Source organism: Schistocerca serialis, chromosome 1 (genome assembly GCF_023864345.2).
Source record: "Schistocerca serialis cubense isolate TAMUIC-IGC-003099 chromosome 1, iqSchSeri2.2, whole genome shotgun sequence".
Taxonomy (NCBI): Eukaryota; Metazoa; Arthropoda; class Insecta; order Orthoptera; family Acrididae; genus Schistocerca; species Schistocerca serialis.
The window spans coordinates 433848137-433865401 of record NC_064638.1 but is presented as its reverse complement, the minus strand read 5'-3'; the positions used below and the strand labels follow the sequence as shown (position 1 = coordinate 433865401).

The window sequence follows — 17265 nt, the reverse complement described above, 5'->3', positions numbered from 1 at the left end:
TATAATATTTCCAATATTAAACCGTTTATTGTGTGAACATACTTTATGATTTATCACACTGTAATGCCATTTCCAGATATTTATATGACCACTTACTGATGATGATTATATTTTTTTCTTGGCAAGTGTCCGGCAAGGTAAGGTTAGCATGTCGCTTTTCTTGTCGTTAGACATCAGACCGTGCACATTTTCCATTTTTTGTGTATGTATGATTGTTTTCCTAACGAAAGTAGAATTTTGTTTGTATGCACTACGAAATCTTTAAGATATAACAAACACCAGTTGACTTTGAAATTTTGCCTTTTGGTGTTCCAATATCTTGATTGTTCTACATTTTTTGCTACTACATTATAATATTATGTGTGCATTTTCGCACTTGAAAACTGTCTATATTTTGGCCTAATACGTTTTCTGTCATGTTATGCTGTATGCTTGTTATATCACTAGAAACAAGTTTTCATTTAATGGGTATATGATTTAAATGCAAGATATTAATCCTTATTCATAATTTTCAGAAAGCAATACCATGTAAAAGGAATAAATTAAACAACCACAGTGGATTACTATGAAATGGAAATTTCACAATCAGAATGAAAGAAAGAAAATGCAATACCTTGTCATGAAGAGTAAATGGATCAGAATTAACAAGCATTAACAAGAATATACTAAACACACTGTATAACTGCAGTCTTAACTAATTATTTTTCTTTCAGAATACGAGGCGATTGATGCAGGCTGTCAGACAGAACTACACATGTTAATTTTAGTGATGAATTATGCTAGAAGTAAGAAATCTATACTATATGAAGTAATGAATGATAATGAATAGTTGTATGAAGTAAATGGTAATATGAATATGAATAATGAAGTGTCTATTTTGTTGCAGATGATAATAAATGATGATGAATAGTTATATGGTATATGCATAATGAAGTTTTTCTTTTCAGATGATGATAATGATGAAGTTATGATAATATGAATAATGAAGTTTTTCTTTGCAGATGAGGATAATGATGAAGTTTGTATATTTACTATTAGTTAAGAGATGCTATGTAGTTATTTAAGTATTTGTTGCAGTTCCTTTTGGCAGTATGTCTTATGTCGCATAGTATAATGATTGAATGTTTTGGGAAAGATAGCTAGAGAGCATACATATTAAGTACAGATTTCATTACCTGTTAATTCGAAGTTTACTACTTTTCAGCATAATATACATTTTTTCTTTCAGGTCAATAATCCATTTTGTATTTTTACCAGGAGAAACCTTTCATGATATTAATATGCTACAAGCACTTAGTTATGAAACCTGTTCTAATACTTGCATTTTTTTCCCAGTTGTGTGTATCATTCATGAATGTAATCACACATACTCTGCTTGTTTCATAATCCTGCTACAGGTGACTCATGACGAATGACGTTATTTATCCTTGTTTCCAGCAATAAGTCAAAAGCAAATATTTTCATGCCCCAGCTAATGACTATCGATCCTAGCGCAATGCATTGCTAGCACAAAAAATTTTTATTACTAATCCCAACTATTACCAGTATACAACTAAATAATGCTACCAGTTTAAGATATATTTCTAGTCCTAAATATAATGCAAATTTTTCTGATGTATTGATTCCCTTATGTCTATGTATTATTGGACTACAGACCATGAGTAATAGTTACAATATGTTACATTTTAAATATGTCTTATGTCACTTGCATGATATCATATATAAACACAAACAGGTTGATGCTATACGCAATAACTCTTGTTTTGAATGATGACTTCTGAGTAATACTGAATGATGTTTTGCAATAATGCATAAATGTTATGCCAATGATTACTGTAATGAGATGACTTATGCATAAATGCTATGCCAATGATTACTTTAATGAGATGACTAATGCATAACTGCTATGCCAATGATTACTGTAATGAGATGACTTACGCATAAATGCTATGCCAAATATTACTGTAATGAGATGACTTATGAATGATGTTTTCTAATACTGCATACATGAGTACCAATAATTACTGTAATGAGATGACTTACGCATAAATGCTATGCCAATAATTACATTAATGAGATGACTTATGGATTGTGTTCTGTAATACTCCATACATACTACTTAGATGCTGTGTAAATAGCCAATGAGTGCCAATAATTATTCAAATCGGTTGATACACTAGTGTAATTCTGAATGATGACTAGCATAAGACTTAATGTATCCTTCACCTTCTGACCTAATTACAAGCAATTACTGCAATATGCGTATGTCCTGTCCATCCTCATGATCATGGAGCACTAAGTTTGGTTTTTGCACTAATTCTACGTTGATATAAGAATATGGATTCTACAAGAATGTGATGTCGACTTATCGAACTGTCCACCACCTTGAACAATAGAGACATTATTATGGTCCTGCTGTTTGGTGTACCTAATGTACTACCAAAATGGTAACATTCAATATTAATACAACATTTCAGTGTCCTGGATACACTGATAAATACTTCAGGGAAGAGAACTTCAGATTGTCTCACTTGGTGTTGTGCTTCTGTAGAAAGATATGGACTTTCAGTGCAGCTACATGCAACCGACAGTGCTACAACCATGATGCTATCCTTCCCATTCCTTTCCTAGTTCTTGTAAAAATGCTTAAGACTTTCACAGTGCGTGTGCACTTTATTTAATTTCTTAATGTATTCAGTACTTGTACAAAAAAATGCTAAAGACTTATACAGTGCATGTGCACTTTATGTCATTTGTTAATATATTTTGTACTCATTGCGTATACATGTTGTCATTTCTTAATATATTCTGCACTTATCAATAATGTATATACTCTGTGACTGTAGCCTTAGTAAACTAAATAGATTATAGAAAAATTTGTTGCTCATGGCAAGTCCAATTGACTCACCATCGCTGCCAAATTTTTGCCCCCCCCCCCCCCCCCCAGTGGACGGTTAAGTAAGAGATCTATGATTAAGGAATTTGTTGCTAGCGCACTCGAGCAGATGTAATTTCGATGGATTGCTCACGCGCTGCCTGCGATATGTAAGGTATAAGAGAATCTCAGACCAGAGAGCAGTGTTGTATGCAGTAGGAACTGTGTAGCAGTAGGAGTAAGTAGTTGCTAGAATCTTGTGTGTCGGGTTAGCTGGGCCGGTCCTGGGGAGCAATGGCAGAGCCTGAGCGATGTAGTATAAGGTAAAAGCAGCCTCGCGCATATGTACTATGGTTATGTCAAGTCCTATGTGAATGTTTTAAGAAAAATCTCTTAATAATAATCTTTCTTATAAAAATTAACTTTTGACAATCATTTATCTCAATTTAAAGAATTTACTAATTTCTCCATCCATGGTCATCCTGATTATTGTAAAGAAAATTCAGTTATTTCTTCTTATACAAGACAAATCTATCGGTCAGCATTGCACTGGGCCGTGCCACAAAAATTTCTTATAGGAGCATATATATATATATGCGTTATCCGGCGACCTTATTGAGGTAAGAATTTTCAATTTATTCAGTATGATCTTTCAGGGCCATGACGCAGCACTGCTGACGTCCAAAATTTACCAGCTTAAATTCACAGTTAATTATTGATAGGTTATAAGTAAGCCACAATTTTACTGAGAGATTAGTCACATTGTATTATTGGTAGGTTATGGAACTTTTTATCGGGAGGTTACGCTGAATGTGAATGATATAATTATATTTTTTATTTTTTGTGGGGAGGTTACAATATACATTAGTATATTCTGCAGAAATAATTACCATGTGAACCATGTCGGCCCACAGGTTCAAGGTCAACATCTACATCGCTGCATAACACCACCTACCGATAAAATGTGCCTGTGACACTCGTTGTCGCTGTAAACCGAAGGCAATGGACCAGTGTGACATCAGAAAACGAGCAGGATGCCTCATGAACATATGCGCGAACCGTACCGTCAAATCAGTGAGTTTGAAAGAGGGCACATTATTGTCATGAGAGTATGTGATGTAGCCATCCGGGAAATTGCTGCTCGTGAGGGACGAAGTGTTTCCGCAATGCAACGGGTATGTCCAGAATGGTTGACAGAAGGTCGTAGAACACGACAAAAAATGGGTCAGGTCGCACCACCCAGACCACTTCCCGAGGAGTAGTGAATGGAAGTCAGTGGCGACAAGAGCGGCATCACATAGTGTTTTCAGACGAATTCAGGTTCTGCTTTTTTTTCTTTTTTTTAAATGATGGCTTCATTTTGGTTCGCCGCAGACAGGGGGAGTGGCATCATAGTGACTGCATTCACACAAGACATACTGCGCCAACAAGAGCTTATGGAGTAAGGTGCTATTGGGTACGACCACAAATCACGGTTGGTGCGTATCCAGGGCACCGTGACAAGTGCGATAACGTGAATGACATCCGCGACCCGTAGCCATATCCTTTCTGCACAATATCCTAGACGCCATTTTTCAGCAAGACACATGTTGCTGCACGAACGCGTGCCTTCTTGGTGTCACAGGATATCAGCCTTTCGCCTGGCCTGCCAGATCACCAGACTCGTCGACAATCGAAAATGTGTGGGATATGCTGAAACGATGGGTGCAGCACTGTGATCCAGCGCCAACCACCACAAATAAACTTTGTAACCAGGTGAATGCAGCATGGATCGATACACCACAGGACGCCATTCGCGCCTTATACGCGTCAATGCCATCACGCATGGGACAAGTTATCAGGGCCCATTGTGGACCCTGCACCTACCATGCAACAGGACACATGCAGTAGAAATCTTCACACAGTCTGTTTTCATGAAGTTAGTTTCTACGTAGCCCAGCATCGTAGCTATTTTCTCAGTGAGCGAAAAACATTTCACTAGTTGCGGTGTTATATCCTATTACTCAGTTCTAATACGTCTGAGCAGCTTTTGGTTGTGCTACTCGTTTGTCTGTTAAGTGGTGTTCTCTGAAAACTCCTAAAAGTTTACCTTTCCATCCAGTGTCTCCGTTTCTCGGTGAGGTACCGGTAGCCATGTAGGGTCGTGTTTTGAGTGTACTCGATAATCACAGCCCAGACGGCATCGGTCCAGCGAACTGGACTTCCTGCAGATGCAGCTGGAAGCAATAGATGCAGCGAGTTTAACATACATGGAACAATTATGAATCTCAATAGGAGTATACTGTCAATTGTGTGTGTGTGTGTGTGTGTGTGTGTGTGTGTGTGTGTGTGTGGAGGGAGTTTGGGGACGGAGATAGTTCTGCTCTTTTCTTAATATGGCCCAATGATCTGACACTAGAAGGGACAAATGATTCTAACTTATTTACTCTGTTTGCATATGCAAGAGTGTGACAATGAAAGAGGATGAATATTACGCAAATTATTTAGCAAACAGAGCAGCAGATAAAATTGGATCATGGTTTGTTTTTACTATAACAAAACATGGCGCACATGGTTTCTGACTTGGTACTTCATACAAGCGAAGTTTATCGTCACAAGCTGGTCAGCTGGTGAGTGAAGTGGAACATTTTAAATCCTTACGACTGAAGACGGATGAAATATTTATTTGGATGAGTTGCATTGAGAATCCTGTTCAGAAACTGTATTTTTCCTTATCACTACAACTAACGGTGAAACAGGAAACTTTTTTTACTTTGGTTATTTTGACTGTATGATATCATACTTTATTGCATTTGTGACAGCCTCGTGCCTTCACAAAAAAATATTCTTTGCCCAGAACAGGATGGCCAGGACGATGTTTGAATACAGTTCACGAACTTCGTGCAGGGTGTTGTTCAAGCGTCTTTGAACTCCAGCGTTACCATGCGCATGTACTCTCTAGTACGATCTCTCGTTAATACAGAGTAAACCTGAGGAAACCGCAGCAGTCATTCAGGAAACATTAGCGAAAAGCTTTTTAGTAAGCTATTTACAAAATTGTACATTTTACAGCAGCTTTCAACTTTATGATCTGCTTGAACGTCTAAATCAGTGATTATTCCAACTTCAATAGCTCTCGAAAGAAAACTTCGTTGTGCTCTTCCCTTGGATAAACTTTTGAAGTCTGGCGTGGGCTCACAGTAATGAATCTTTAAGCTGCGGCCTCTCCCTCTTCTTCTCTAATATTCCGAAGGTAAAATGTCCAGTTTTAACTTCGCTGAATTACAAATCCATTATGTCAGGTTCATCATTGTTGTAACTACTGAGGCCGGCAACTTCCTGAGTTTGTACATCATAAATTGAGATGGGTGTTTATAAGTCGTAAATCTGACTGGAATAACTCTTTAAAGTTCTGAATGAAGGAGCGAAGGGTTATTTACAACTTGTAATGGGTCGAAACTGCAGTTATAACAGTTGAGGGACATGAAACAGAGACATAAGTTGAGACAAGAGATAGGGTTGTAATCTATCCCCTTTGATATTTAATTTTTGTATTGACAAAGCAGCAAAGGAAATCAAGGGCAAATTTGGAAAATGAGTTAAAGTTCAGAAAGGAGAAACAAAAAGTCAGATTTGACGATGTCACTGTAACTCTATTACAAATGGCAAAGGTCTCGGAAGACCAGTTGAACCCAATGAACAATGGCTTGGAAACAGATTACATTATGAAAAGGCGGGATTAAAAAAGAAATGTATTTGCAAATTACAAAAGTGGTTCTACATCAGCTGTACAAATGATTAGTGATTTATGAAAATTTGTACCAAACCGGGATTCGAAACTGCATTTCCCACTTGTCGCGAGCGGTTGTCTTAATCACTTCGCCTCTCCATGCACACTCCCTAGACCGACCCAGTCACTGTCCGTGTCCTTTGTTCGCACACCTTTTCATGTGATTCCTGCACTGGGAGCGACATGGTTATTCTCGTCGCGTTTACCTTACTGGGCATGTAATACATGCTTTTAATGTCTGTATTATGCTGTGTCTGTATAGTTCTATAAAATGTCCTTCGGACATGCATGCACCCGTATCCAAAAGGCGTTGTATGTAGCGACACAGACACTGTAAAATACAGACATGCAAAACTGTAAATTAAGAAAAACTTAATGTAGTCGTATTAGGTCAGGAGGTATTGAGAGACTTAAAGATTAGGAAATGAGATACTGAAGACAGTAGACAAGTTTTGTTATTTTGGCAGAAAATTAACGGATGATGCCAAAGTAAGGATGATTTATAATGCAGACTGGCAGTAGCAACAAAAGCGCCTCTGAAAAAGATAAATTTGTTGACAAAGAACATAAATTTAAATGCTAATTGAAAGTATTTGTCTGGAGTGCAGCCTTATATGGAATGGAAACGTTGACGACAACCATTACAGACAACGGAAGAATAGAAGCTTTTGAAACATGGTTTTACAGAATAATTCTGAAAATTATATGTATAAATTGAGCGACTAATGAAGAAATACTGAATCGAATTTTAGAGAAGACCGTTATGGCACAACATGACGGAAAGAGGGGGTAGGTTGGTAGGAAACGTTCTGAAGTATCTAGGAATATTTAATAAGGAACGGAGGGAAGGAGGGAAGTATAGGGGACGAAAATTGCAGCTGGGGATCTGGACCTCATTTAGTTAGCTGGTTCAATAGATGTAAGTTGCAGTAGGTGTGGAGTGAGATAGGAACTTGCACGGGATGGACAAGCATGGAGAGCTGCATCAAACCGGTCCACGGACTGACGAACAGAAGAAGACAGAGAAAATATCTCGGTGGAATATTCCTAGAAATGTGAAGCATATTACTATTTAAAGGGCGTACAATAACATCTTTGTAGCTAAAAACTGACCTTCTTGAGTGGATTGACGTGATTCCATCACGTCGTGAAATTCCTTACGCCTGTGAGGAAGGACGATTTAAATTGTGAGCTTTTGAGATTTTTGTTTCAGAAATAAGAAAAATATTTTACGATTACATTATGTATTTACAAAATAAGACACGGCTGCTATTTTTTATGGTCGTAAAAGTGAGTCAAAATAAAAAAGAGAGAAATTACTACAGGCCTCAATACGTACAGTTGCAACAAGTTTGTTGCAATGGACACATCAGTGGCTTCAATCATTGTATCTGTCGCTCTACACCAATACGTTTCCGAGCAAATACGCACTTCGTAACGAACTTTTCTTTTTTTGTTGCATTTTATCGGGATCAGTGCTTTTATTTCAGTGTATCGATGAGGAAAAGTGAGATACACCACGGTGAGCCCTGAGCATAAAGAGTCATGGGTCTACTTAAGCAACCCCTTTACCAAGTGAACCTCACTGAAGGAACTTGTAACTGAACCTATTAAAGGCTTTACTTCACCGAAGTATGCGATACCCTCCAAATTCAACCAGTTTAACGAGTATTTATGATTATAGAAAAGTTATTGTGTATGTTAACAATGATTGCATAACATGTCTCCATAAACAGTCAACCCATTAAATTATACTGAATAACTGACCCACACAAAAGTTAATATCACTTGATCACTGATACAGCGAATGTCATCATGTAAAAACACTAAGTTCATCTTACATAATTAATATGAAGTACGAAAAATAGTGTCCAACTTACGTATTTTGGATCTCCTTAAATAAAAATCACCCAGTGAAACCTATTTGTTCACTAGGACCGTTTTCACTCAGTATTCACGTAAACACTCCTACTTTAGGCGAAAACCAATGTAATTCTTAATAATTCATGTTATTTACTTATTTATGCAAATTAGAGAAGTCAATTGACAAACTTCTACAAAACGGCCTTTTTGTTACAAAGAATTATTCTGTCAAGTCAACAAATCTGTCTGTCATTTTAATAACTTGTTAAATTATGTCACTCGATATAAATTAATAACTCTTCTGCACAAATTACGATAACAGATGTAAATGTGACTTATAAACTATATCTCTTTTTAGTAATTCTTTGACAAGGTTATAAATACAAGCAGCAAGAAGGGTCGGGAGCAGAGTCTGAATGTCACTTTGGTAAAGCGTGTGTGTGTTATTGTTCGAGTCGGATAAACATTGCAAAGAACATGTAAAAGAAGTGCTACTTTGTGTTGTGTCATTGTTTTTGGTGGACAGTGGAATTAAGATGGCCACCAAAGTAATAAATATTTGAAGTTTAAATATTTGTTGGTTTCGCTCATTATTTATCATAAAAAGCACATCAAAAACACGGGACCTCATCTTTTTACCCCTAGACAACCAGATTTAGAGCCAGCATTAGCATCGAGACACAGCAACGATCCAGCAAGCAGCAGCGATTATCACAATGCATTTTAATGGCGCTAACCTAACATCAAGTGCTAACAAGCTCCGTAAATGGGAGTGAAATAGTGCGATTATAGCAATATCTACGACTAGGCGACCATTATAAACTTAAATTAAATACAGTTGAATTTTTACTTTTTCATCCAGGTGTGTCTTCGTTGATCAATTAGACAAAACAATAAAAACACCGTGTTGTAAACACCTTTTGTCTGGTACTTACTTTCTGAGCTATCGTATCATACTGATATGGTGTTTTGTGTTCCGCTTGTGCTGTAGTATCCCTTGAAAAATTCTGAGACGACATTGCCGTTTATGGTGGCTGCAGCGTATTTGTTATTGCCAAGTCGGACGTTACTGTATTCAGTGTCACGACAGAGTTCACACGGAAAAGTTGTGTGTTGAATATGTCAGCAGGAGGAAAACAGAGCTTAGCGTCAGAAGGGCAACAGAGACAATCGTTCTCAAACAATACACTACTGTCCATTAAAATTGCTACACCACGAAGATGACTTGCTACAGACGCGAAATTTAACCAACAGGAAGAAGATGCTGTGATATGCAAATGATTAACTTTTCAGAGCATTCACACAAGGTTTACGCCGGTGGCGATACCTACAACGTCCTGACATGGGGAAAGTTTCCAACCGATTTCTCATACAAAAAAAAGCAGTTGACCGACGTTGCCTGGTGAAACGTTGTTGTGATGCCTCGTGTAAGGAGGAGAAATGCGTACCATCACGATTCCGACTTTGATAAAGGTCGTATTGTGACCTATCGCGATTGCAGTTTATCGTATCGCGACATTGCTGCTTGCGTTGGTCGAGATCCAATGACTGTTAGCAGAATATGGAACAGGTGGGTTCAGGAGGGTATACAGAACGCCGTGCTGGATCCCAACGGCCTCGTATCACTGGCAGTAGAGATGACAGGCATCTTATCCGCATGGCTGTAAAGGACCGTGCAGTCTCGTCTCGATCCCTGAGTCAATAGATGGAGACGTTGGAAGACAACAACCATCTGCATAGAGTTCGACGACGTTCCAGCAGCATGCACTATCAGCTCGGATACCATGGTTTCGGTTACCCTTGACGCTGCATCACAGACAGGAGTGCCTGTGATGGTGTACTCAACGACGAACCTGGGTGCACGAATGGTAAAATGCCATTTTTTCGGATGAATCCAGGTTCTGTTTACAGCATGATGATGGTCGCATCCGTGTTTGGCGACATCGCGGTGAACGCGCATTGGAAGCGTGTATTCGTCATCGCCATACTGTCGTATCACCCGGCGTGATGGTATGGGGTGCCATTGGTTACACGTCTCGGTCACCTCTTGTTCGCATTGACGGCACTTTGAACAGTGGACGTTACATTTCAGATGTGTTACGACCCGTGGCTCTACCCTTCATTCGATCACTGCGAAAACCTACATTTCAGCAGGATAATGCACGACCGCATGTTGCAGGTCCTGTACGGGCCTTTCTGGATTCTGCTGCCCTGGCCAGCACATTCTCCAGATCTATCACCAATTGAAAACGTCTGGTCAATGGTGGCCGAATAACTGGTTCGTCACAATACGCCAGTTACTACTCTTGATGAACTGTGGTATCGTGTTGAAGCTGCATGGGCAGCTGTACCTGTCCAAGCCATCCAAGCTGTGTTTGACTCAATGCCCAGGCGTATCAAGGCCGTTATTGCGGCCAGAGGTGGTTGTTCTGGGTACTGATTTCTCAGGATCTATGCATCCAAATTGCGTGAAAATGTAATCACATGTCAGTTCTAGTACAATATATTTGTCCAATGAATACCCGTTTATCATCTGCATCTCTTCTTGGTTTAGCAATTTTAATGACCAGTAGTGTATATTTGCTACCAAAAAAAATTATATCTGATTTAAATATATGCTTAGAGCACACAATACCAACAAAAAAGAGTGCGAAGGAATTGTGGAAAGGACATATCCATAGTAGAGTTACCGTCGAGGAATCTCTAGTAAACTAGGTGTATATACTGAAGAGCCATGAGTTATGAAGGAGCACAAAACCTAGAGAATGTATCAATGGAAACACCTTTTGTGATCCAATGAGCCGGTTGCTAAATTTTTCCCTGTCGCAGGACGTATTTCAGTGTCAAGAGAAGCACCATCAGTGTTAGTGTCTAAAGCATGATGGAGGTTCGTAATGGTTTAGATAATCAGATCGTGGTTTTCACTGAGTTCTTCTAATGTCATACACAAAGAAAACGGAACTAGTATACGAAAAGCTTTTTAAAAAAGCCATGCATGAAATCTCCAGTGAATAATTCTCAGCAGATTCACCCTGCTGGAAATTTCCAAGGATGAACATAGGCTCCACTATACTATAGGGTCACTATAAGTATAATAAACAGAAGAATGGAAAATAAAATTAAATATTTCAAAAATGGTTCAAATGGCTCTGAGCACTATGGGACTTGTGAGATCATCAGTCCCCTAGAACTTAGAACTACTTAAACCTAACTAACCTAAGGACATCACACACATCCATGCCCGAGGCAGGATTCGAACCTGCGACCGTAGCGGTCGCGCGGTTGCAGACTATAGCGCCTAGAACCGCTCGGCCACCCCGGACGGCATTAAATATTTGTAAGATGATCAGTTTCACCCTTAGGAAAGGTACAGAAACCTGAAAGGTAGTTCTGACGTTGCGCTTGCTGATGAAGGTAACACTTACGAAAACTCACAAGACGTTCATAAGATTTGTCGACCTGTAAAAACCGTTCGACAATGTAAAATAGTGCAAGATGTATGAAAGTCTCAGAAAAATAGATACAAACTATAGGGGAAGACTGGTAATATACAATATGTACAAGAAACAAGAGGACTCAATAATAATGGGAGACCAAGAAATGAGAGCTTAGATTAAAAGGGATGTAAGACAGGGATGGTCTTTCTGCACCCACTGTTGAGTCTGTACGTCGAAGAAGCAATGAATGAAATAAAAGAAAGGTTCAAAAGTGTAATTAAAACGGAAAGTGACAGGATGTCAACAATAAGATTCACTGATGACATCGCTATCCTCAGTGACATTGAGAAAGAATAACAGGAGCTGCTGAACGGAATGAAGAGTCTAACGAGTACAGAATATGGAATGCGGGTAAACTAAAGGAAGACGAAAGTAAAAAAAAAAAAGGTTCAAATGGCTCTGAGCACTATGGGACTTGACTGCTCAGGTCATCAGTCCCCTAGAACTTAGAACTACTTAAACCTAACTAACCTAAGGACATCACACACATCCATGCCCGAGGCAGGATTCGAACCTGCGACCGTAGTGGTCGTGCGGTTCCAGACTGTAGCGCATAGAACCGCTCGGCCACTTCGGCCGGCTAGATGAAAGTAAAGTTGAGTAGTAGAAATTAGATTAGCGATTAACTATACAACAAAATTGCGGCCCGCGAAGTAGACGAAAGGACCCAATTCTGCTGCTTTAGTATCAAAATTACGTATGTCGAAAGACGCAACGATGAACGAGATGCGCAAGAACCAGGCTAGCACGGATAAGAGGGCGTTTCTCGTTAAGAGAAGTCTGTTCGTATCAAAGATATACCTTAATTTCACGAAGAAATTTCTGAGAGTGTACGTTTGAAATACAGCATTGTAAAAAAATGACTGACTGTGAGACACTGGAAAATAACATAATTGAAGGTCTCAGGTGCGGTACTACACACATCAAGAAAAGTTTGCATCACACCGGTTGCCAGAACTCATGAAGAGAGACTTTGACTGTGGATATTTTATCACAGACACAGTCCCTTTGACTGCTCAGAGAAGTCACTAAACCCACCCAGAGATGTAAACAACCATGCATGAGCAGCGCCTATTAGACGGAGGGGGTCCGACAGCCGATCAGTTCGTCATTCCACCAGGAATGAGGTACACAGCTCGCGTTGTCTGTAGTTCAACCATGCCTAGACGGTCAACACCGCGGTTCGATCGTGTCTGCATTGCTACTTTGTGCCAGGAACGTCTCTCTACAAATAAACTGTCGCGACGACTCGGAGTGAACCAAAGTGATGTTCGGACATGGAGGAGATACAGAGAGAAAGGAACTGTCGATGGGATGCCTCGCTCAGGTCACCCAAGGGCTACTACTGCTGTGGATGAGCACTACCTACGGATTATGATTCGGAGGAACCCTGACAGAAACGCCACCATGTTGAATAATGCTTTTCGTGCAGCCACAGGACGTCGTATTGCGACTCAAACTGTGCGCAGTAAGCTGCGTGGTGCGCAACTTCACTCTCGATGTCCATGGCGAGGTCCATCTTTGCAATCACGACACCATGCAGCGCAGTAAAGATGGGCCCAACAACATGCCGATTGGACCGCTCAGGATTGGCATCACGTTTTCTTCACCGATGAGTGTCGCGTATGCCTTCAACCAGATAATCGTCGGAGACGTGTTTGGAGGCAACCCAGTCAGGCTGAAAGCCTGAAACACACTGTCCAGCGAGTGCAGCAAGTTGGAGGTTCCCTGATGTTTTTGGGGTGGCATTATGTGGGGCCGACATATGCCGCTGGTGGTCATGGAAGGCGCCGTAACGGCTGTACGATATGTGAATGCCATCCTCCGACCGACAGTGCAACCCTATCGGCAGCATATTGGCGAGGCGTTCGTCTTCATGGACGACAATTCGCGCCCCAATCGTGCACATCTTGTGAATGACTTCGTTCAGGATAACGACATCGTTCGACTAGAGTGGTCAGCATGTTCTCTAGACATGAGTCCCATCGAACATGCCTAGGATAGATTGAAAAGGGCTGTTTATGGACGATGTGACCTACCAACTAGTCTGAGGGATCTACGCCGAATTGCTGTTGAGAAGTAGGACAATCTGGACCAACAGTGCCTTGATGAACTTGTGATAGTATGCCACGACGAATACAGGCATGCATCAAAGCAAGAGGACGTGCTACTGTGTATAAGAAGTACCAGTATATACAGCAATCTGGACCACCAACTCTGAAGGTCTCGCCGTATGGTGGTACAACATGTAATGTGTGGTTTTCATGAGCAATAGCTGGTCGTGGTGGCCGAGCGGTTCTAGGCGCTTCATTCCGGAACCGTACGACTGCTACGGTCGCAGGTTCGAATCCTGCCTCGGCCATGGATGTGTTTGGCGTCCTTGGGTTAGTTAGGGTTAAGTAGTTCTAAGTTCTAGGGGACTGATGACCTCAGATGTTAAGTCCCATAGTGCTCAGACCCATTTGAACCATTTTTGAGCAATAAAAAGGGCAGAAATGATGTTTATGTTGATCTCTATCCCAATTTTCTGTACAGGTTCCGGAACTCTCGGAACCGAGGTGATGCAAAGCTTTTTTTGATGTGTGTATATATCGATGTGAAAATTAGGGAGACTGATTAGGTAAAAAATGAGGTCTCTGCAGAATCGAGGAAAGCGATATATGTAAAACAAAGAAGGGCAAGGCAGATATATGTATCCAAATAATTCAGGACGTTTGCTGTAAATGCTACGCTGAGATGAGAGGGATCGCAAGGGAAAAGAAGTCATAGCGAGTTGCACCAAACCGGGCAGAAGACTGATGACCAACAACAAATAAAGACAGAGAGAAACACATTGTGCCCTGTGTCAGAAGAACAACGATAAGAGCTGAGTCCGCCTTCAGCATTTCTACAGAAGATTTCACGGTAACATGACTACCATTCAGCTTTGAAAGTATCAATTCCTTGGAGGAAGATGGGCAGGCGCCACAATACGTCTGTGTTCCTGTTAAAGTGCCTCAAAACTTTACTTTTAGATCCTTACGATACAGACAGTGAAACTGTGGATAACTACACTGCCACCCTTACGTGGAGATGGAGTTGCGGAGAAGTTTCTGCTGGCCACGTTCTTCATCGGCAGGCTGCAGAGGGAGATCGCTACCCAGCGGATGGTCGGCTACTGCGACACCGCCTTGCCTGGAGGGCGATTATCCGTCCCGGCGCCGCGCTAGCCGTCAGGTAGCCGCAGACACGCGAGTTCGCGAGCCTCGCCACATCTCGTTATCGCCACAGCCTGTCAGCTGCGCAGGGGCCTGCAAACACATCAACGCTATCTGCCCGGCGTGCGGACGCCGCTCGAACCGTCCTGACCTGCAGACAAGCCCAGCGTGGCGGTCGTTACGAGTAGAGTTGTAAAACTACCGTAGGCTGCAGTAGTTTTCATAGTAGTCTTGGTCAGTTAAGATAGTAACCGCATTATATGTATGTTAGTTGTGTTGCATACCTATCGGGCGTTACCTCATTTCGATTGCTTCATTTGCGTATTCCATCAGTATCTTACTAGATTCTTCTAGAATCTGGAAGCGATGAACCGTCAACAAACTGAGTGAGGATTGTATAAAGGACTCTGTAACTTACACAACATTTTTGTTCTACACAAATTGTTGGAAAATATTGGAACTCTGCTTTAGAAGTTTCCAGGTCACCCAAGATCTTTTGTTGCAGCAGTGCATATGGAGTGCCTGAAATGTTTACATTTAAGGTCAGTGGCACAAGCATTTGTGAGATACTAGGTATCGACCACGCAAAACACTCATTTTAGTATGTAGTGCAGCGCCGACTCTGACTTTGGCATGCACTCTATCGTACAGATGGCGAGCATTGTCCTGGGACACGTTATGCCACGCCTGCTCGACCTGTTCATGCAGTTCTGTAAGAGTTGTTGGCTGACGAGTTGCAGGAGTCACTTCTTGTCCCATCTCATCCCACACGTGCTCGATTGGAGACAAGTCCAGAGATCGTGCTGGCCAGGAAAGTTGCTGCATGTCTTGCAGAGCACTTCGAGTTTCATGGGCAGCGTTAGGGTGAGCATTATGCTGTTTGAACAACACGTCACCGCCCAGTTGCAAGAATGGCAGAGCAACGGGTCTAACAACAATCTGCACATACCAAACGCTAGTTAGCGTCCCCTCCAGAAACACTAAAGATGAACGAGAATTGTAGCTAATCGCACCCCAGACCACGAGGCCTGGAGTGGAGCCAGTGTGTCTTGGACGGATGCACTCTGTGAGACAGGCTTAACAAGTCTACGTCGTATATGCAAACGACCACCACTTTCATGCAGACAGAACCTGCTTTCACCACTGTAATCTTAATGGTTCAAATGGCTCTGAGCACTATGGGACTTAACTTCTTAGGTCATCAGTCCCCTAGAACTTATAACTACTTGAACCTAACTAACCTAAGGACATCACTCACATCCATGCCCGAGGCAGGATTCGAACCTGCGACCGAAGCGGTCGCGCGGTTCCAGACTGCAGCGCCTAGAACCGCTCGGCCACCCCGGCCGGCTGTAATCTTACAAACCATTCCATCTTACAAGTGATTTTCTGACGACACCAGTCGAACCGAGCGTGGTGGCGCTGTGGTTAGCATACTGGACTCGTATTCAGGAGGACGGCGGTTCAAATCCGCATTCGGCAGTCCAGATTTATGTTTTCTGTGATTTCCCTAAATCGCTTCAGGTAAGTGCCAGTACTGTTCCTCTGAAATGGCAAGGCCGATTCCGTTCCCCATTCTTAAAACAATCCGACCTTGTGTTCCGTCTCTAGTGACCTCGATGTCCACGGGATGTTAAACCCAATCTGCCTTCCTTCCTGATTTCCAGCATCAGTCGAGCCGTCCAAGTCGTGGTTGTGGGGTGAGTGGAAGATGGGCTCCAGGTGTGGGTGCTTATAGTCCCACTGGTAGTAATGGTTCGCAACAGTTCGTGTTGACACGTCTGGGCTCACAAACCCTCTTATCTGTACTGTGGTAGCAGTACGATCTGCCATTAGCTGGCCGAAGTGGCCGTGCGGTTAAAGGCGCTGCAGTCTGGAACCGCAAGACCGCTACGGTCGCAGGTTCGAATCCCGCCTCGGGCATGGATGTTTGTGATGTCCTTAGGTTACTTAGGTTAGTTAGGTTTAACTAGTTCTAAGTTCTAGGGGACTAATGACCTCAGCAGTTTAGTCCCATAGTGCTCAGAGCCATTTTTTTTATCTGCCATTGCTGCCCTTACAGTA

General features: G+C 41.5%; 1 protein-coding gene across 1 annotated transcript in view; it reads right to left on the bottom strand.

The window, feature by feature from the left end:
* Nucleotides 1-15146, bottom strand: part of LOC126481687 (pickpocket protein 28-like) — a 60617-nt gene extending 45471 nt beyond the window's left edge. Inside the window, exons 1-2 of the mRNA XM_050105667.1 lie at nt 15071-15146; nt 4965-5091 (exon numbers count right to left, since the gene is read on the bottom strand). Of these exons, the coding sequence (XP_049961624.1) occupies nt 4965-5091; nt 15071-15116 (173 nt within the window). The 5' untranslated portion in view covers nt 15117-15146. The remainder of the gene's footprint in view (nt 1-4964; nt 5092-15070) is intronic.
* Between the last annotated feature and the right edge of the window lie 2119 nt (nt 15147-17265).